At 36.6% G+C, this 23,215-nt stretch overlaps 1 protein-coding gene across 1 annotated transcript in view; it reads right to left on the minus strand.

Annotated features, from left to right (window-relative positions):
* The window catches only part of yes1 (YES proto-oncogene 1, Src family tyrosine kinase), a 41,536-nt gene that overhangs the window by 2,996 nt on the left and 15,325 nt on the right, over nt 1–23,215 (minus strand). Inside the window, exons 2-11 of the mRNA XM_073848088.1 lie at nt 18,716–19,006; nt 13,670–13,769; nt 13,156–13,254; nt 10,342–10,445; nt 10,107–10,256; nt 8,072–8,227; nt 6,197–6,376; nt 4,761–4,837; nt 3,848–4,001; nt 2,542–2,673 (exon numbers count right to left, since the gene is read on the minus strand). Coding sequence (XP_073704189.1) covers nt 2,542–2,673; nt 3,848–4,001; nt 4,761–4,837; nt 6,197–6,376; nt 8,072–8,227; nt 10,107–10,256; nt 10,342–10,445; nt 13,156–13,254; nt 13,670–13,769; nt 18,716–18,998 — 1,435 coding nt within the window. The 5' untranslated portion in view covers nt 18,999–19,006. The remainder of the gene's footprint in view (nt 1–2,541; nt 2,674–3,847; nt 4,002–4,760; nt 4,838–6,196; nt 6,377–8,071; nt 8,228–10,106; nt 10,257–10,341; nt 10,446–13,155; nt 13,255–13,669; nt 13,770–18,715; nt 19,007–23,215) is intronic.

Consider the following 23,215-nt stretch of genomic DNA (forward strand, 5'->3'; position numbering starts at 1 on the left):
ATATCACAATATGAAGTTCACGATAAAATAGTTAAAATAAAAAGACAATGACGAATTAGATTTTTTATTTTATTTTATACATTTTAAAGTTACATTTTTCTATCTAAAAACAGACACGACAAAGGGGTTAAGCCATATTTCGGTTTTAGTTTGTTTGACAGATACTGTATCAAAGCATAAATGGCCCAAAACACAACTTTAAATACCTTTAATGTTAGAATAACAAGTTTAAATATATTTTATAACTTAACTTTTTGCCCGGAAGACCTATCGTTTCATATCATCATGTGACCACGATAATATAGAGACAGTTTTGCTATCAGGATATCACAAAATTGAGAACATTGTTACATCCCTACTATTTTACCAATGTCCTTACTACCTTTCTGGGCCTTGAACGTGGGTTTCATCAAAAATATCTTAATTTCTGCTCTGAAGATGAACAAAGGGTTTGGAATGACACGAGGGTGAGTAATTACTGACAGAATTTAAATTTTGGGGTGAACTATCCCTTTAAGGCAAAGCTTTATATTACACATTATAAACTTTCTCTATGACTCCAGTATTTACACTATCAATGAAATAATTTAAGCATGTATAGCCGAATTGTGGTCACCTGCTCATGGTGAAAATGCTGGAAGTTTAAGGCTCTCTATTACTGGGGTTCAAACCTACCAGCGTTTGGCAACCAGCCCAGTTCTTTAACCACTAAGCCACAGTCGGCACTCGAGCGAAGTTGCTGCATTAATCCAGCCTCATCTAGTGCTCTGCTGGAAAGCAGATGTCCATCAATAATGGACTGACTCTAATAGTGTATGACTGAATGATTGATGAAAGCCTAACTGGGTTTGTGATGTGCAGCATCAGTGAGAGGCTTTAGGTAAGCACTACAAATGACAGACCGGGCCGTGTGAGGGACGGGTGCAGGAAGGGAAGAGACAGATGGTGGTAAATAAGAACTGGTGCCCAGTCAGTCCTTCATGCCCGCCTCAGGCAGATGGCTCCTTCGAAGTAGTAATAACACACCCAGCAGTCCCTCTCTGCTCCAGTAGGGGGCACAATGGAATCTGCACCTCTCAGTTTGTAGATCTACCTGCTGGATCCCAGCCCTGCTTGAACACACCTGCTTTTCTTTTTTTTTAGTAAACCTGCAGACCATGATTAGCTGGTTCAGGTGTGTCTGGAGCACATACACTGGTAGTGCATGGTATTAAAGGGGTAGATCACTTAAATGTAAGATTTCTGTTATGTCGTTCAAGCCCTTTAGACTTCGGTTAATCTTCGGAATACAAATTAAGATATTTTAATGATACCCGAGAAGTTTCTGTCCCTTCTTTGAAAGTCCAGGTAAGCAAAACTGACATCCAAAAAGGTCAAAGTTGTTGTTAAAACAGAAGTTCATTTCCAGAATGGGAGTTTCCTGATAATTTACTCACCCCCATGTGATTCAAGATTGATGTTTATGTCTTGCTTTCTTCAGTCGAAGTGAAGGTTTTTGAGGAAAATATAATATGGTGGTCAATGGGTTGAAGGTTCAAATTGCAGTTTCATTGCTGCTTCAAAGGGGTCTACACAATCCCAGCCGAGGAATAAGGGTAATCTAGTGAAACAATTAGTCATTTTCTTAAAAAAAAAAAAAAAAAAAAGTATATACTTTAACCACAAATGCTCATTTTGCACTTGCTCTGCGATGTGAACACGCATCTTCAAGCATTGTGTAATCATGTTGGAAAAGTCACACTCTGTCAGTTCTTCGGTTAAAAAAGGTAGGGTAGGACGAAAAACTCAAAATCGTCTAACATTGTTGTTGTAAAGGGCATTTGACTTTCTTTGCACGTTCACTTTGTAAACACTGGGTCGGGTACTTCCGCCAAGGATATCAATTTGTATTTTTCTTAGAAAATGACTGATCGTTTCGCTAAATAAGACACTTATTCCTCAGCTGGGATTGTGTAGAGCCCTTTAAAGCTGCATTGAAACTGCAATTTGGACCTTCAACCCGTGGGCCACCAATGAAGTCCACTATATGAAGAAAAATCCTGGAATGTTTTCCTTAAAAACCTTGAATTCTTGTTGACTGAAGAAAGACAGACATAAAATTTTCATTCTGGAAGTGAACCGATATGAATCAAGTGGTTTAATCCCAGTCTTATGAAGAAATATGATTGTTTTATATGATGAACAGATTTAAATTTATCCACATATAATATACATACATCAGACAAGAACATATCTTATTTGTACTTGGATTAAACACTCAACTAATTTGGATTAATTTCATGATCTCTTTATGATCTCGTTGGATCTTTTAAGTTTTGGTTACATGCACTTTCAGTGGAGGAACAGCTCACTCATCTCAGCTTTCATTAAAAATATTGTGTTCAAAGATTAAGCAAAGTCTAACAGATTTTAAACAACATTAGCTTGATTTCTGGGGTGAACCATCCTCATAAATATGCATGGAAGTCTACCTCAAACTATCTAAAATGTAATTATCCTAAAATGAAAGAGTGTGAGATCCAAATGTAATATATCTCTCACCTGGATATGGCACTCTGCCCTTGGTCACCAGCTCAGTCAGCAGGATACCGAAGGACCAGACGTCAGATTTGATGGTGAATCGTCCATACAGCGCTGCTTCTGGTGCAGTCCACTTAATGGGAAACTTGGCTCCTGAAGAAACAATGGCACACATTCTCTAAATTACTGCAGTAGCGTCAATGGCTGTTACTAAAGCAAAACAAGTGTCAGCATTTTAAAACATCCCGCAGACTTCCACTTTACTTAATTCAATGGATATAAGTGGTATTTTTTTGCCATTTTAACCCATTGATAGTGTGCTCATGGGTTCAGGACAAGACGAGCCAGATTTGAACCTCCATGTTGTGCACGAGCATTACAGCTCAATGTGTCTGGGGTTTGTATGCTGTTCTGAAGTGTTCAATAATAACCAATGAAGTGTCAAATGAGGGAACATGAGAAACTGAAATGCATCAATTCATTGATCCTGAAAGATCATTAGTGAAACATCTACAAATACATTTGCACGCACAAAGCAAATGATTGTAGTATGACGTGCAATGCGCAGAAGCCTTTGGGCTCTCAAGACTCCCTGCAGGGAAAGAAAAATAGTTGTTCACCATTTATGTAGGTAATGGCAAGTCAACATGCTCTACGCAATCACAGTGCATTCTGGGAGATGATGGATTCAGACAGTAAGTGAGGTAATTCTGCATGATTAGATGCTGATTGCCTTGTCATATCCAGCTTTGTTGCCAGCGAACAAAAAATGTAGAGTTACATATTTCACCATGCATATTTTGTGTATAACTTCCTCGTTTTACTCAAAAAAAAAAAAAAAGGTTTGCATTTTCAAAATAAAGTTTTGAATCATAATTATAGAATAAAACATAATTAGCCTTAATGCTTTCTAAAAGAATATCATTAAGAAAAAAAAAATCGTTCACTTTCCTTATCCACTTTTCATTCACAACCTGAGTGGAATATTATTCTAGTAGTATAATATATATATATATATATATATATATATATATATATATATATATATATATATATTTTTTTTTTTTTTTTTTTTTACAATATTATAACATTAGAATGCACTGCTCACATAACGCACGACTGCACCGGAAAGAGAGGCCAAAAATGTCATTCACTTAAAATTCCCTTAGTCGGATGGCAATTTGTGATTTGCATTTAATGTGGATAATAATCATGATAATCACAATATTATTTCTAATATCAGATAAAGCATGACCAGGCAATTAAGTAATTAATCACTTCAGACCTAATTATAGAACGTGTTAATATTGCATTTCCGTCCACGTACCTTGTCTAGCAGTGTATTCGTTGTCTTCAATCAGTCTAGCCAGGCCAAAGTCGGCGATTTTGCAGACCAGATTGTCTCCCACCAGGATGTTAGCAGCCCTCAGGTCTCTGTGGATGTAGTTCATCCTCTCGATGAAGGCCATGCCATCTGCAATCTAGACAAGATGACAGGAAATCAAGCTTTCAGACACTCTTATACAAGCCAACTCAGATCCTGTCATGGAAATCCTATATTAGGAGTGCTGAAATGGGTTTAGATGAGGGGGCACAAGATCGAAGTTTCAGTGAAAAGCTATGGTTTAACCAATGGTCATACAGCTGCATATGGGCAAAATCTACAAAGCAAGCAAACAGGTTGCTAAACACAAGCTTGAAAGAAGAAAACCGAAAACAGGAAGAAAATTCTTAAGGGAATTTAAACAATCTCGGACTGCAAAACTGTCCAAAAGGTTTTCATAAGCACCGTCTCACAAGCTGAGAATTGAGAGGGAGATTGAAGCCTCAGCCAAGCAATGCGGCAGTGATGGGAGCCCAGGGAGGCGAGAGAGAGAAAGAAGAACGTGAGAGAGCAACAGCAAGCTTTTTAAGCGAACAGAGCAGAATTGAGTAGACACATTAAAGTGAAGTGGCCCCATAGGAGTGGCGGTTAAGTGCTCCAGGCATTAGGCGGGAAATGAGGATCATAGTGCCTGGGAGAGACACACAGGCAGCAGGATGTCATATCAGATATTAAATAAATATGACAGCCAGATGGAGGCTGAAACGGAAACCCTGCCGCTCTGGGAGATGCCACTCGTCCAGGTTCACTGTCACATGCTTCTGCTAATGACTGGGCAGCTGTGTGTTACTACATGTGGAAGAGGAAAACAAAGCTGGCTGGTTAACAGTGGATCATGGTTGGGGTTTTCTCTCACCTGGGCAGCCATGTCTACCAGCTGGGGCAGCTTGAGGTATTTGCCCTCACCTTCCTTCAAGAAATCCAGCAAACTCCCTAAAAGACAGAAGCACAAAGTGAGATAGTTTTTCAAAATCTGAATTTTAAAAGTTTAAAGATTTGTAGTTTAAAAGCAGCTCAAAAGGATATGAACCACACTAATTGAATTATATGATGCAGTAATGTATCCTTCAGAAATGTTAGAAACAGTTGTCCTGCTTAATATATATTTTTGGAACCAGTGATATTTTCTTCAGGATTCTTGTATGAATAAAACATTAAAAACATTAAAAAAAGAACAGCATTGGTTTAAAATAGAAATATTTTGTAACAATATACGCTACTGTTCAAAGTTTAAGGTCAGTACATGTTCTCTTTCTTTATTTGAAAGAAATTAATACATTTATTCAGCAAGAATGAGTTAAATTGGAAAAAGTGTAAGTAAAGACTTAAATTGTTAATAAAGATTTCGATTTTTAATAAATAATGTTCTTTTTGACATTTTATTCATCTAAGAATACTGAAAAAAGTATCACAGGTTACATAATATATTACTGTAAGCAATATAAGCAGAACAATTGATTCCAACATTGACAAATCAACATATTAGAGTGATTTCTGAAGGATCATGGACACTGAAGAATGGAGTAATGACTGATAAAAATGTAGCTTTGTATGACAGAAACAAATTATATTTTAAAGTATATTAAAATAGAAAACTTATTTTAAATGGCATAATATCACCCCCCCCCCCCCCTGCATTTTTGAATATATGGAACTTTGAGCATAAGAGACTTCTTTAAAATATTTTCAAATAATTCTTTCTACAATTGAAATACATTTTGGTGTATTTATGGTATTGGTGTTTACATATCTTTGCTGTGACACAAAAAATATATAAGCACAAAAATATATATAAAACATAATTGCAAAAAAAAAAAAAAATCATACATATGGGATGTGGTGTCGACTTTATTAAATTTACAAGAATTTGCATATTCATATCTAAGATTATGCATTATTAACTGTATTATGAATATATCTTATGAATTATTATAATTTATATCATTATTAATCTTTTTGAGAATATGTAACCCTAACAGTTTTACCCCTGACTGACCTTTTGACTTACATCTTTAATTCGACTTTAATTCTAATTTGATTAATTAGACTATATTCAATCAGACTGACAAATGATTTAATTATTGACAACTTGGAATTGGGAATTAATATGTTTATTTCTTTTAATCAAACAGTCATTAATAATGTGATTCTTGTTATTGCTGCTATTCTTTTAATTGTGGCATTTATTTTCATACTCGAAGATCAATCATTTTTTTGCATCAGGATGCTGTTAAATTGTCTGCAGCTTTTTCAAATAAAAACATAGGAATAATAAACAAGAGTGCAAGTTACCTTTGTCCATGTACTCAGTGACAATGTAAATTGGCTCCTCGGACACAACAGCATACAGGGGCACCAGCTTATCATGCCGAAGCTTCTTCATGATCTGGGCCTCCTGCAAGAAAGCTTCAGGAGACATGGTGCCCGGCTTCAGAGTCTTTATAGCCACTTTAGTCGTGCCATTCCATGTACCTAGGGAAAAAAAAAAAAAGAATAAAATGTGAGTGCAAAAGAAACCACTGACAGTGTTTTTCCACAAATGAGAATTTGAAAACCTTCACTGCCTTCAGCCGCAAGGCTTTCCTTATCTTCAGAAACATTTGTTAAAAAAGGGCTGTTCCAACTATTCATAGAGACTAAAAAAAATTCCACCAGCTACACCAAAAACATTGTGTAGAATATGGGTACCAATTTAGAAAGATCAGAAATGAAGTGTTAATTCTTATGCGACAGTAAAACGTACATGTGAACAAAAGTAAAACATAAAAATCCATAGTAAATAGCCTAAATGTGACCCTGGACCACAAAACCAGTCATAAAGGTCAATTTTTATTTTATATTGAGTTATATACATCATCATCATCTAGGATGTGACAATATTTGGCTGAGATACAACTTAAAATCTGAGGGTGCAAAAAATAAAAAAAATTTGAGAAAATCGCCTTTAAAGTTGTCTAAATTAAAGGAGTAGTTCACTTTCAGAACAAAGATTTACAGATAGTGTACTCACACCCTTGTCATCCAAGATGTTCATGTCTTTCTTTCTTCAGTCATAAGGAAATTATGCTTTTTAAAGAAAACATTTCAGGATTTCTCTCCATATAATGGACTTCTATGGTGCCCCTGAGTTTGAACTTCCAAAACCCAGCGTCAAATGGCTCTAAACGATCACAGCCGAGGAAAGAAGGGTCTTATCTAGCAAAAAGATTGGTTATTTTCTAAAAAAAAAAAAAAAAAAAAAAATTACAATTTATATACTTTTTAACCTTAAATGCTCATCTTGTCTAGCTCTATGTGTACTCTGTGTAGAGATTAAAAAGTATATAAATTGTAAATGTTTTTAGAAAACAGCCAATCGTTTCGCTAGATAAGACACTTCTTCCTTGGCTGGGATCATTTAGAGCCCTTTGAAGCTGCTTTTAAACTGCATTTTGGAAGTTCAAACTCGGGGGCACCATAGAAGTCCATTATATGGAGAGAAATCCTGAAATGTTTTCCTCAAAAAACAATTTCTTTACGACTGAAGAAAGAAAGACATGAACATCTTGGATGACAAGGGGGTGAGTACATTATCAGCTGTTTGGACTCTCATTCTGACAGCACCCATTCACTGAGCAAGTGATGTAATGCAAACTTTATCCAAACCTGTATTGAGGAAGAAACAAACTCAGCTACATTTTGAATGGCCTCAAGTAGAGTACATTTTCAGCAAATTTAAATTTTTGGGTAAAGTATCTCTTTAAGAAATCTTACAAAACAAGTGAAGAATGTTACTTTTGCCAGACCGCTTTGAGAAAACCGTTTAAACGGCAATGACACAGATTGCCAGCTGATGACAAAACAGTTAGGTGAAACCTATTATACGTGTTGAAACAAACATACACACACAACAAGTGAAATTCCCTACATTGTTTTCTATGATGGGTGCATGCAGGAGCTTGCAGTGTGACAAGCTTTAAGAGCAGTGACGAAAGACAAAGGATCTTAATAATCCACTTTCACATCTCTCTATAAAACTGTGGTGGATTTGTAAAAACAACAGATACAAATGAAATTTACAGTAGAGGAGATTGGGGTAAGAGGTGTCAGTGGGCATCTTAATCTAGTAATTTCTGCATAATCTAAATGCATTTATCTAAAAGTGGATTGTATGTGCATTTGTCTTACCCATCCAGACCTCTCCGAAGCAGCCCTGACCCAGCTTGAGCTCCAGGCGGAGAGACTCTCGTGGGATTTCCCATGCATCTTTGGCCAGACCCTGAGTCTGGGGCTTCACCGTCGGACACACTGTGGTCAGTCGGTAGCACAGCCCATCCGCATGCTCTACACACACAAACACACACACATAAGAGTCATATCAGGGTCATAAACGTTGGGGGGATGGGACTGCTTTTCCCTGAGTATGTCAGGTAAATTATGTCTGGAGCACCCATATGCAGACAATAGACACTCCCTTGATAAACTTGGAATCTGTGTTAATTCTAACTCAAACATCATTTAGAAAACGAATAGTGAGAGAAGTGTTGATTAAAATGATAGGTGTGTGATATTTTCACAAATGTCATATAACGGGGGGACCGTAAAATTACAAGACTACAAAATGACCTGGGTGAGGGCAAAAGTCTTTAATGTGCTTTATGTCTGGATAAGTGATGAATTAATCACTGTCTTTCAACCAACGATTAAAATCTTTACGAAGCGGGTCACACACAGAGAGCCAGACAAGGACGGATGGCCTTTCATTAAGCCTTGACATTCTTCAGATAAGATGAATCTGAACAGCAAATTTGTTACTTTCGCTGGCCCTCGGGTCTGTGACAGGTTGCATGAGACGCCTCACAGAAAACAATTAAATCCACTTATCAGCGAATTCAAACATTTAATTTTTTTTTTTAACCAACTTTGCTATGTGGTTTTACTCCCATTTAGAATTAGGATTTACACTACTGTTCAAAAGTTTGAAATATAGATAGAAATTTATATTTTATTCAGCAAAGAATCATTAAATTGATCAAAAGTGACAGTAAAGATATTTCTAATGTTATCAAATATTTCTATCACAAATAAATGCTGTTCTTTTGAACTTTCTATTCTCCTAAGACTCCTAAAAAAAAAATTAATTTCAACAAAAATACAACTATTTTCAATATTGATTAAAATAGCAAATGGCTCTTTAGCACCAAATCAAGATATTAGCATTTTTTTTTAAGGATCGTGTGACCCTGAAGACTAGAGTAATGACTGCTGAAAATTCAGTTTTGCCAAATTATCATTTTAAAATGTATTACAATTATAATAATATTACTGTTTTACTGATATTTTGATCAAATAAATGCAGGCTTGATGAGAATAAGAAGCTTCTTTCAAAAAAACCAACCTTTTGAATAAAACTAAACTATTAAAATAAAACTAAATATTTTAAAAATCAGATAGTTGACTAAGAGTCAATCAGATGCTTTTCCTAGGAGAGCTCACAACAAAGAATGTGTTTTTATGTTCAGAAACCACTGGATGAAGTGCTACAGATTTTAAGAGCAAAATGTGTTTTTAAAATCAAGTGTATTTTTAAAACAACAAAAACATTGCTGGTCGTTGTGGAGGCAATTCAAGCTCTTCCACATTAAACCCCGTCTATATGGACTTCTCTTTATACATGGTGCATTGTTAAGCTAGAACAGAATAGGTTCACCTTGCTCTACTTCAAATGTTTGTCTAAGGAGATTGTATGGCTGTATGATTGATTTCATAGACCTGTTAGCAATGAGCACAGCTGTAAAAGCCAAACCCTTTGATTAGAAGGGTATCTGCATACTTTTTTGCCATGTAGTTTATCTCAGCTAATCCTGCTTTGAGAGTTCAACTGCTGAGGTAAACATAACATTGGGTTGATGGCTTGACCAAAACCACAATTAAAAGAATCTGATGGTTTTCCTTTGTGGGAAATGCTGATGTCAGCTACAACAACAGCGCTGTGGCAGGACGCTCACGTAACGTCTCATAAGATCAAAGAAGTGTCGATGTCAAAAGCCCTCTCAGACGTTCTCCTGTGAAAACTAGGCCAAGATTAACTGACAGCAGATGTCAGGCACCTGTTAGCGCTAGCCACAGTGAGACCCCTACGCTTCAAATCACCACCCTGCCATCTCCATTTGAACTGAAAGAAGATACAAGAAACAATATTGTTTAAACCTAATGTGCTTACCTGTGTAATGCTTCACCAGTTTCTGTAGAGTGTCAAACTGAGCTCTTGTGGTGATGTAATAACCTCCGTTGTCAAGCTTTCGGATTTTGTAGTGTTTCACGTTGTCTCCCTTCATCTCATCCCAGTCCCGTATTGAGAGAGAGTAAGCCCCTGTCGGGAAGAAAGGGAGGAATTTGAGTTTGTTTTGTTTTTTGAGTACGAGTACACGTCTTAAGACGGATAGCGGTTCACTTACCTTTAGTGGTCTCACTTTCTCGGACCAAAAAAGTGCCCCGCTGGTTTCCGGGAACCAGTAGCAGTCGCTCAGCATCTTTACGACCCATTTTGCCGAAGTACCATCTGTGAGTTAAAAATAAATGAAAATAAACACTTGCCCAGCCATGTTGAAGTAGAGTTTGTGGAACACATAAAAGGCAGTCTGACGAAAACTCAACTAGTATAAAAAAAAAAAAAAAAAAAGCCAGCAAAAAATGTCTGGGTGAAAAATGTGTTCTCTAAAAGAAAAATAATTGACTTTATTATTTTTTTAGTATTGAAGGCCATTTCCACCACTGAATAAAAAATAAAAAAGGTAATTGCGACTTTTAATCTCACATTTCTGATTATTTTTCTCAAGAACTGTGTGTTAACATCTCGCAATTCTGACTTTATAACACATAATTGCAAGTTATTAGTATTAGTTATTAGTTGGTAAATCAAAATTGTGAGAAACGTGCAATTCTGAGAAAATATCAGTGTTTTTCACCCTCAGAAATGGACTTTATATCTCACTATTGGGAGTTCATATCTCAGAATTTTGAGAAAAAAAAAAACACAACAACTCAATTGCGAGAAAAGTCTGAATTGTGAGATACAAACACGTAATTCTGTGAAAAAATTCTGAATTCTAAGTTTATATTTCGTAATGACTTTATAACTCGCAATTGTGTTTATATCTCACAATTCTGATTTTATTACTCGCAACTGCAAGTTAAGATCTCACAATTCTGAGAAAAAAGTCAGAATTGCACATCTATATAACTTTTAAACTCAATTGCGACTCAACTCGCAATTGCAAGAAAAAAAGTCAGAATTGCAGGTTTATTTCTCGCAACTGCAAGTTTATATCCCACAATTCTAACTTTTTTTCCCCTCAGAATTATGAGATATGAACTCTGGACCACACTCTGGACCACAAAACCAGTCATAAGGCTGAATAAATAAGCTTTCCATTGATGTATGGTTTGTTAGGATAGGACAATATTTGGCCGAGATACAACATTTTGAAAACCTGGAATCTGAGGGTTTAAAAAAAAAAATCGAAATATTAAGAAATTAAATTCTTAGCAATGCATATAACTAACAAAAAATTAAGTTTTGATATATTTACGGTAAGAAATGTACAAAATATCCTCATGGAACATGATATTTACTTAATATCCTTATTATTTTTGGCATAAAGAAAAATAGATCATTTTGACCCGTACAATGTATTTTACACATTTTCTCGCAAATCTGACTATTACTTACAATTGCGTGTTTAGATCTCACAATTCTGAGAAAAAAGTCAGAATTGCATGTTTATATAACTTAAACTTCAACTTAAACTCAATTGCGATGTAAAATTGTGAGAATAAAAGACCGAATTGAAAGATAAAAAGTCGCAATTACCTTTTTTTTTTATTTTTTTATTTAGTGTCAGAAATGGGCTTCCATAGTTTAGTGCCCAGATAATTGGGTAAAACAAATAAAATAAATTAAAATAGACTAAAAAAAAACAACAACCTTGGATTATTTCAGTACAAACTACCATTTAAAAGTCTGGGGTTAATACAATGTTTAAGTCTCTTACACTACATTAATTTGATAAAAAAGAAAAAAATGGTACAAACAATAATATTGTGAAATATTATGAGATACTATTATCAGTAATATTAGATTTTTTTTTATTTTAAGGCCCAATTCTTGCTTTAAACCACAAAAACAAAAACGACTTTTGCCTCAAACTCAAAAACTCTAGTTTTCCACTTATTACTAGCTGGTAAGGTAGTAGTTAAGTTTAGGTATTTGGAAGGATTAGGGATATAAGTACTAATAAACAGCAAATATGTTAATAATAGGCATGCTAATAAGTAGCTAGTTAATAGTGAGAATTGGTCCTTATACTAAAGTGTTACCATGTTTTCTATTTTAATGTATTTTAAAATGTAATTTATTCCTGTGATACAAAGCTGAATTTTCAGCAGTCACTACTCCAGTCTTCAATGTCACATGATCCTTCAGAAATCATTTGAATATGCCGATTTGATGCTCCATAAATATGTTGTATTATCATCAATGTTAACAGTTGTTTTGCTTAACATTTTTGTGTTATTCTTAAATTAAATGTTAGTTACTGACTTTTGAACAAATGTGCATCCGGAAGTGTATATGAAGGATTTCAGATTTCAAATGAGTTATCTTGTTATTTTTCCTAAAGTAGTAAAAATCACTAAGGCATATTTCCACACTACTAAATGAACACAGGGAAGAATGGCATTTAATCATGTTCACTAATTTGAATTTCTATGAACCAATAAACATTTCTTCGCTACATTAAATATGAAAAAAGCCAAGCGAAGACAAACAAATCCAGTTCTGATTTACTGAAACAGAAAATTTGAATGGTTTGATTCACAGAAATGAATTGAACCTAAATGTGAGAATATACATTTAAAAATATTTTATTAATAAATATGATGAAATATTGTCTACATTTAAAAGACAAGTCAAAAACTGACTTGAAACAAAAATGAACCCTGGTTAAAAAATATAGCAAAGAATAAAAGGAGTAATAAAAAGATGAATAGAGCAAGAGTAATTGTGTGTAAAGGGTGTAATACTGAAAGAGAGACAGACAAAGTTTGTATCTGAAAAAGAGAGAGTCTTTTGTCCCGCAGTCACGCGTTTGTTGGTGTGTTTGTCAGCACCAGCGCTCTGGGCGTACGTGTGACCAGCCATCACGCTCTCTTAATTACGGCGTGAAGGGATGAGATGATTGGATAAGCACAGGAGGAGAGGAGTTACTTACTCTTCCGCTTGGATGGAGTCTGCAGGGGCCACGTAATTGCTGGGAATGTAGCCCTTCTGCCCCGTGTTGATGGAGCGAGCCTCCCACCAGTCTCCCTCTCTGTGGGCCAAAGCACAAGACACAACCGAGTTATCAGCTTCGCGTCCTTCACCACAAACCGAAAACAATTTAGCAACAAGCGTCTGCAGGCCGTGTTATCAACAAAGTAAAAATGCAGGGAAGTGAAGGAATTTGAGGTGTATGATTAAAATGTCAGGATCATTAGATAGGGAAAAAATTTGAGCGTTTACTGAAAGCTAAACCTGGCTGGTGGATGAACAGATGGCCCATTATGGAAACGCATTAACCCAGACAGATTTCGCCCTCGATGAACTTGGAATACAATGATGGATTAAAAAAAGGAAATAAATAAATCCTGCCAAATTTAATTCTTGTAGCTGGATTATTTTAAACATACATATACATACTAAAAATATGTCGCCCCAGGGTGGAGAAAAAAAGCTGAGGAACTCACGTGTTGTTGATGATCTGAAATCTATCGCCTTTCTTGAAGGAGAGGTCATCTGATGTCCTGGCTTCATAATCATATAAGGCCACGAAGAAAGTTACACCGCCTGCAAGAAAAATCAATTGGGGTTGTGTAAAGAAAGACGCAAATCACAGGCTCAGACAAGCAATACCATAACAGCTAACGCTAATAGCTAGTTAGATGCTCCCAAGTAACTTAATTTTTCATTCGAAACTGCAGCATCAGATGCTATTTCAGCCACATAATAGAGTTTGGTTAAGCAGTTATAGACATGCTGAATGATGTGTGCATTGATTTTTGTTCCCGGCTCGGTCGTCTCTCTAGTCAGTTATCATTAGCCGGCTCGCTCTTTGTCTTCACTACATCAACAATGGGATTTCACCAGCATGGTTTATGGATGGCCCAGTTTGACACAAAGTAGGCAGAGCTGAGATGGTTTTGAGTGGGAGGGAGGACAAAAGGAACGGGTTGGATTAAACCTAAGCAGGCCCCCGAGACCAGATTATCCATTAGTGAAGAACAGAGGGCCGACCCGCTGATTACATCCGTTATGCCACACACAGACAGGCACACACTGATCTGCCAAGTCAAGAAGCCTAACGGGTATGACGTGTGCACGGGTGCTGTTGTTTCTTCTGTTTGGCTTTTCAATTGGATCAGGTTTGAACCTGTTGGCAAAGTGCTGACGATGAGTAATTAGGGTTGTTACAAAAGCAAAACTGTAAAAAGTTGATAGCACTACCAATAAAATTTTCTACATTTACAGTTGAAGTCAAAAGTTTACATACACCTTGCATCTGGAAAATGGTAATTATTTTAGCAAATTAAGAGGGATCAAACAAAATGCATGCTATTTTTTATTTAGTACTGACCTGAATAAGACATTTCACATAAAAGAGGTTTACATATAGCCCACAGGGTAAAATAATAGTTCAATTTATAAAAATGACCCGTTCAAAAGTTTACATGATCCACAGCTGTTTGTTCTGTTTTTTTGTTTAGTGATAGTTGTTCATGATTTCCTTGTTTGTCCTGAACAACTGCCTGCTGTTCTTTAGAAAGATCTTTCAGGTCCCACAAATTCTCTCTCTCTTTTTTTTTGCATTTTTGTGAGTCATACAATGACTGTATAATTTTGAGATGCATTTTTTTTTTTTTTTTCACACTGAGGGCAACTGAGGGACTCATCTGCAACTATTACAGAAGGTTCAATCACTCACTGATGCTTCAGAAGGAAACACAATGCATTAAGAGCCTGGGGTGAAAACTTTTGAATTTAAAGATCAGGTTAAATGTAACTTATTTTGTCTTCTGGGAAACATGTTGTAAGTATCTTCTGAAGGGCAGTAATACATGGAAAAATATGATATTTAGGCGAAATAAGAAAAACTTACACATCCTCATTCTGTTCAAAAGTTTACACCCCCTGGCTCTTAGTGCATTGTGTTTCCTTCTAAAGCAGTGAGTGTTTGAACCTTCTGTAATAGTTGCATATGAGTCCCTCAGTTGTCCTCAGTGTAAAAAGATGGATTTCAAAATCATACAGTCATTGTTGGAAAGGGTTCAAATACACAAAAATGCTAAAACACACACACACACACACACACACACACACACACACACACACACACACACACACACACACACACACACACACACACACACACACACACACACACACACACACACACACACACACACACACACACACACACACACACACACACACACACACAGAATTTGTAGAACCTGAAGGATTTTTCTGAAGAACAGCAGGTAGTTTAACTGTTCAGGACAAACAAGAGACTCTATCACTAAAAAAACAAAAAAAAAAACAGCTGTCATTCAGACAACAACACAGTATTAAGAATAAAGCGTTTGTAAACTTTTTGAACATTTTTAGGTGAAATAACTTACTCAGGTCAGTACTAAATAAAGTAACATGCATTTTGTATGATCCTCTTATTTTGTAAAATAATTGACATTTTGCAGATTCTGCAAGGTGTATGTAAACTTTTGACATCAACTGTATCTATCTATATGTATGTGCATGTATATGTATATATAAATAAAAGACTACAGCCTCCAACAAAACAAAAAAAATACTACATTCTGAAATCTGATATTTCAATGATATTTCACATTATTTTGACATTCTTTGACACTTTATATAACACTCACACACTAGTTAATGGGAGTTTACAGAAAAATAAAAGTTACCCTATGATTTATTCACCCTCAAGCCATCCTAGGTGTATAAACCATCTTTGCCATGCTCTTCTAAGCTTTATAATGGCAGTGAATAGAGTGTAAATAAAGTTGGATGGACGAAGTCCAACAAAAGTACATAAATCCATCATAAAAAGTACTTCACATTAGGGTTGTGCCGACAGACGATAGTATCGTGTATCGACGATAGTATATATAGAGATATCGCCTGTTGCTGATGCCTTTGACGATAGTAAGACGATTATAATCATTATCCGTCAAAAAGGCACCTAACTTTAGCGATGCAGCGCGGAGAGTCGGTTCTAGGATGCTTCAGAAACTTGCCGCGGTATAAACACACGCATAGAGTAGATAGCACCGCAGATGTGTGCAGTGAAAATGGGTAAGAGATTTATTCATCATACAGTGTACATAGATTAAGTGTAGACAGTCATTAGGATAACAGAGGTAGTAAAATGTGGTTTAGGCTGAAATAAATACAATATATCAGAATCAGTCTGTATATAGTAAACATTCACCTCAGTAACATCTGTATGCGTTAACTAGAATTACGATGCGATAAAATGGCGCTAAACATATGCACGTGAATTACACGCACATCGCTTCTCCACATTCTATATGAACTGAACTACAACATGAACTGATGACAAAGATCAGGCGTATAACGGTAGCATTATCGCAATATGACAGGTACAGAAAGATACATTCATTTACATTCACGCACGCACATTTACCGCTCCCTGAAGTTAGCAGAGAATGAAACCGAAAGTAAACTTTAACCTCTCCGACAGAACTACCGTCAGCGCTCTGTACACGCACAACTGTGTCACAAGTCACATGCACTACCCTTACAAAACGATTAAGGACTTTATTACATATTGACACATTTACATATTATTAAATAAATTAGCACGATAGTATCGTATCGGCGATCTCACAGGCTGACGATAGGACGATATGAAAATTGAGCATATCGCCCAACACTACTTCACATGGCTACAGGGGGTAAATAATAGCATTCTGAAGCAAAGTGATGCATTTTTCTAAGAAAACTTTATGAACAGTAAACTCTAGTTTCCGCTGTCATACTCATGTTCACGAGAGAGTGGCATTCCAGCGGATGACATAGGACGTAGACATAGTGTAAGCTCTGGTGAGAATATGCTAGTCTCACAAGTACCTTAAACCCCATTCACTGCCATTACAAAGCTTGGAAAAGCCAGAACATGTTTTAATATAACTGATTGTATTTGTCTGAAAAAAGAAAGTCATACACACCCAGGATGGCTTGAGGGTGAGTAAATCATGGGGAAATTTTCATTTCTGAGTGAACTATCCCTTTAACTGCAAGTTTTGAGGTACTGCGCTCAGAATATTTGATATTACCCGTACTGGTTGCATTTTATTTTAGTATTGACATTTGACATTGATGGATTACAACAGCATTATGTGAATATGGCTTCAAAGATGCCAGAAAGAATAGATTTTATGTAGGTGTGCTGGGTACACCGAGTACGGTCTTCTGCCTGCTCACTGACATTGACGCGATCTTAAAAACGCTCCAGATTTTCCCCAGAGACAATTTCCATCAGACCACACTGGATATAGCATTGAAGCACAGGCTATCAGATCAAATGTTGCCTGAAAAAGCAGATTCGTCAACAGCACTTGCCCTGTGACAAGACATGATGCGATAATTACACTATTTATAACCCGACTGAATAAAAACTGTGTCGTTCAGAGTACACACAAAGATCTAATTATTTGGCTTTTCAGCTGTAGACACATATCGCATTTATACCGCCTCTTGGAGTTAGAGAGAGACAGACTTGGTATCAAGAGATCTCTTCACAGCACTGCCTGAAGCACAACAGAGAAATTACCAGCAAACAAAGAGGAATAAATCACATCAGTTCCCTTCGCATTTATTTAGGCCTACTACAACTGCAGTTTGTAATTTTGATTTGATGAAACATACTGGATATACTGTTTTAGTGCTCTCATTTACATAACATCTGGCTTCCATGAACTCTATCTTTCCGTAAAAGTGCTTGCATACGCAAACGAAACACCAAACACAACCTTTATCCTCATGATGACCCTGAGCCGTTTCAGCTTGGGAGCTATAGATGCCATATTTAATTTAACATGAATAAAAATAATGCTTTGAGGGATAAATATTGGAATTAGTTGGAGGAGAAAATGAGTTTCTCGCCGTAACCTACCTTTTTGAACCAAAGTACACAGATGAGGAGCTAACCATGTGTGACGTTTCCAATGTGATTATGTAATGCGTCATGTCACAAGATAAGCATTTGTGGTTAAAAAGTATTTAAATTGCAATTGTTTTTGGAAAATGACCAATTGTTTCGCTAGATAAGACCCTTATTCCTCATCTGGGATCGTGTAGAGCCCTTTGAAGCTGCATTAAAACTGCAATTTGGACCTTCAAACTGTTGATCCCCATTGAAGTCCACTATATGAAGAAAAATCCTGGAATGTTTTCCTCAAAATTTTTTATTTCTTTTCAAGTGAATAAAGAAAGACCTAAACATCTTGGATGCCATGGTGGGTGAGTAAATTATCAAGACATTTTAATTCTTGATGTGAACTAATCCTTTAACCTTCACATATTTTGTACAGAGCTCCAGGGCTCACAAAACCTGGAATGGAGAAATGTCAAGATCCATGAGGCCTGATCTGGTATCAGACATCTGATATGGTTTCTTAGGAATTCCCGTTTCCTTAGACAAAGCTACTTCACAGAGGTACAGTCAGAACTCTTATCACTCATCCACTCACCTGTGACGGCACCAGGGAAGGGGTTGCTCACAGCAACAGTGGAGAAGGAAGAGGAGGCGGCTCCACCGAAGGGTGTGATGATAGAGGAGGAGCCACCAAAAGGGGTAAGCCCAGTTGTGCGGCTGTTGTAGTTGTTGCTGGGGCCCTTCATGGAAGGTGACTGGCCCATCTGAGTGGGGTCTGGTCCGTAGAGACCCATGTGTGACCCGGGGGTGGGATTGGTGGGGTCTGGTCGGTACTTCTGTGTAGGACCCTTGTCCTCTTTACTCTTGACACAGCCCATAGTCAAGCCTGTGGAGAGAGAGAGAGAGAGAGGAGTTAATATTTACCAGCTCTCATGTTTTTTTTTTTTTTTTTGCATAAGGAATGCAATCGTGATTTATCATAGGCATTGCAAGTTGCAACGGTTTATTGCTACAATCACATTTGTGCAAACAATGGATGGTGATGACGCATTTCCACATTGTTAACGTCAAGAAACATTGCATAATATTATCAGTGTTGAAAGGATTTACCATTTAATTATTATTGTTAAATAGAAAATTTAAAGGAACAGCATTTATTTTAAATAGAGCTAAAACATCTAATTGATCTGCGTGCTGTGCATTGAAAACATTCACCGTTCACATCACGTTACAGTAGTGAATAATGCATTTCTATGGATAAATCAAAATCCATACAGCATGTAGCAGATGAGTTCTTCAGCACTTGCACTACCAGTCAAAAATATTTATGCTTTTTAAATAAGTCTCTTCTGCTCACCAAGCATGCATTTATTCCAAAGTACAGCAAAAACAGAAAATTCTGAAATATTTCTACTATTTAAAACAACTGTTTTCTATTTCAATATATTTTAAAATGTAATTTATTCCTGTAATCAAGCCTAAATTTTCAACATCATTACTCCAGTCTTCAGTGTCACACGAGCCGTCAGAAACAGTTCTAATATGCTGATTTGCTGTTTAAGAAACATTTATTATTATTATCAATATTTAAAACAGTTGAGTACTTTTTCAGGATTATTTATTGAATAGAAATATCCAAAGATCAGCATTTATCTGAAATAAAAAGCTTTTGTAACATTATACACTACACCATTCAAAAGCTTGGAGTCAGTATATATATTTTTTAATTAATTTATTAAAAAAAAAGGAATATTTTTATTTAGCAGTGATGCTTTAAATTGATCAAAAGTGATAAAAACATTAATGTTACAAAAGATTTCTATTTCAAATAAATGCTGTTCTTCTGAACTATGTAATTCAAAGAAAACTGAAGAAATTCTACTTTTTTGAGCAGCAAATCAGAATATTAGAGTGATTTCTGGAGGATCATGTGACTGGAGTATTGATGTTAAAAAGTCAGCTTTGAAATCACAGGAATAAATTACATTTTAAAATGTAATCAACTTCAAAAATAAGTTATTTTAAATAGTAAATATATTTCTGAATTTTACAGTTTTTTTCTGTACTTTAGATCAAATAAATGCAGGCTTGGTAAACAGAAGAGACCAAAAAAAAAGGTTAGTGTTCAAAAACTTTTGACTGGTAGTGTAACTTGCTTTCACATTTGTTTCTTTATCTGTAAATTACATTAAGTCACAACTTACAGGCTAATCATGAATGCTAGTGGGTCTCTGTTTACTTCTGTCTTCACCGACTCATTTAGACAAAAAAATAAAAACTGATTAACAACTACTGCCCCAAAGTTTTGAACAGCTGTGTACATTTAAAATAAACACCAAAATGGCAGACTAATTAAATTTTTCTGCTGTAATCAACCTCTCTATATATTTACTATTCTTCAAAACATCATCTTTTGCATGCAGCAGACTAAAGTTATACCATGACTTTAACCAATAACCCCAAGTATGAGCAATAAAAAGCTTGGATAATTTTGAGGCGGCAGCTGCAAAATCTCACAGTTGTTCGCTTGTTCTTCACATTTTAATTAACATGACACCAAAGTAGGCATAAAAATATGTCAAACAAGGAATGCGTTTTCACAACGGATGAAACCTCAAATAAGACTTCGGCACAAGCATCTGCTTTCTGTTACTAGCCAAATCAAAATTGCTTTCAACAGATTTGCCGTCATTCCACAGCAATGCACATGTCAGAGTTAATCACACGGGCGTCTTGTGAGCAGCGCTGGGACACAGATCCATGTCCCTAACAACCCACACAAAAGAGTCAGAACGTGTTGACTTCTTCGTGTGGTCAATGCGATAGGAGGGCTTTACCCTCGCAGGCAGAGCTCCAGAGAGATGACAGTATAATCTCCAGACGCCCCGTCCTTGCTTGCGTTTCTGCCAGGCGTCTTTGTCTGGGCTGCACTCGGCACGACGCAGGCACACATGTGCAGGGGAATAAGGAATGCGAGCACGGCCTTGAAGGAACAGGTGGCCCTGAGAGGAGGGTTACAAGACACAGCAGGGCCACCGCACAGGGAACACAGATAGCTGGGAGAAACAGACGATGACAGACAACAAGATATAGAGGGCAACAGTCGGTTTGGAAGTAAAAATCACATTCATTTCCTCCATAGGGGAATTTTTAATAGGTGATTACTTTAACGAAGGCTCTACTGGGGGCTATGAGGTTGTTGTCAAAGGTATATGCGTTTTTTGAAGCCATCAGGCATTGTGTTTTCTTCTGAAGCATCAGTGAGCATTTGAGACTTCTGTAATAGTTGCATTTGAGTCCCTCAGTTGTCCTCAGTGTGAAAAGATGAAGGTTCAAATACACAAAAATGCTGACAAACCTAACTATTTGTGGGACCTGAAGGATTTTTCTGAAGAACAGCAGGCAGTTTAACTGTTCAGGACAAACAAGGAAATAATGAACAACTATCACTAAACAAATAAATAAATAAATAAACCACTGTGGATCATTCAGGTAACAACACAGTATTAAGAATCAAGTGTATGTAAACTTTTGAACAGGGTCATTTTTATTAATTCAACTATTATTTTCTCTTGTGGACTATATGTAAACATCTTTTATATGAAATATCTTATTCAGGACTTATCTTACAACATGCATTTTGTATGATCCCTCTTATTTTGGTTAAATAATTAACATTTTGCAGATTCTGCAAGTTGTATGTAAACTTTTGACTTCAACTGTACATGTATATATTATTTATATTATATATATATATATATATATATAATTTTGGATGCAATTAATTGTTTCGACAGCCCGGATGTAGGGCTGCACGATTAATCGAACGATGTTGTGAGGTGCGTTTAGTCAATGAAGCCGGTACTTTGATTAGTAGTAAATCTCCATCACGTGCGTTCAGCTGCTTTCAGCTGGAGCGTTCAGAGACGTAAATCACTGACAAGCTACGCCAAATCGCGCTCAAAATCGAATGCGATTTTGAACGCGATTTGGCGTAGCTTGTCAGTGATTTACGTCTCTGTGTATTAATTGCCGCTCCAGCTGAACGCATGTGATGGAGATTTATTACTAATCAAAGTACCGGCTTCATTGACTAAACGCGCCTCACAACGTCGTTCGATTCATCGTGCAGCCCTACCCAGATGCAATGTGCGAAGCCCTAAATGTAACTCCGCAAATTGACACTTTTCAATTATTTTCATATTTCATCTTAATTGCGACAGCCGTAATATATTTAATTTGTGCATTTTCATTCATTTTGGTGCCTTTTTTGCCACAGGCCCCTGTTAATTTCTGACCCTGCCTCATAGCTGCCTGTTTTGGTTCATGGCTTATAACTCTTAATCGAAAACTTTTTAAAAATCCCTATGGGAAAAAAAGTGGGCGGCCACCATTGAACTTTAGAGAGGGGAGTATATCAGGGTTTGAAAACAGAAAAATTCAAGCAAAACGAAGTCCCTAAGAGTGGTTGAGCTTGAGTTTGCAGCTTCAAGTGGGCCGAACATGTCCTGACACGTGAGCTGTAACCTGCCCTCTTGACCCTGTGAGGAAACAGCTAGAAAGGTGTCACCTCCTCAGGACAGGATAAGCCAATGATGGGTGCTTGTAAACATGCCAGCATGGGCTTTAATCAATCCCAGCTCTGAGAAGCGGTGAACAGGAAGTAACTGGAGAAAGATCTGACCCCTGATGGAGTCACAAAGCTCAGCACTACATCATCTGCTTCTAATACCCATAATGTAATTTCAAAGACTGGGCCTGAGGGGACTGCGCCATCCTTTCAATGAGGAGAACATTTATATGTACTCTTGACAAATGAGCTTCAATCAATTCAACTTTAACCTTTGCTAGAATCTTGAAGCCTAAGAACTGTTTGCATCCGATCTACGCTAAAAGCACGAGACATGGTGCCAGTAAAACTACACTGCTCCTATTATAAGTGCTATAGTGATGTCACATGCCTGCAGTGGACACCGATTTGTTGAGTGTGACGGGAGCAATTTAGTTTTGTAGCATCACTCTGTGCCATTTGCTCTCAAATTGGACACAGTGTAAAATAACAATGTTGTTGGATTCAGACTAAAAATGGAGAAGC

The sequence above is a fragment of the Garra rufa genome, chromosome 10 (assembly GCF_049309525.1).
Source record: "Garra rufa chromosome 10, GarRuf1.0, whole genome shotgun sequence".
Classification (NCBI taxonomy): Eukaryota; Metazoa; Chordata; class Actinopteri; order Cypriniformes; family Cyprinidae; genus Garra; species Garra rufa.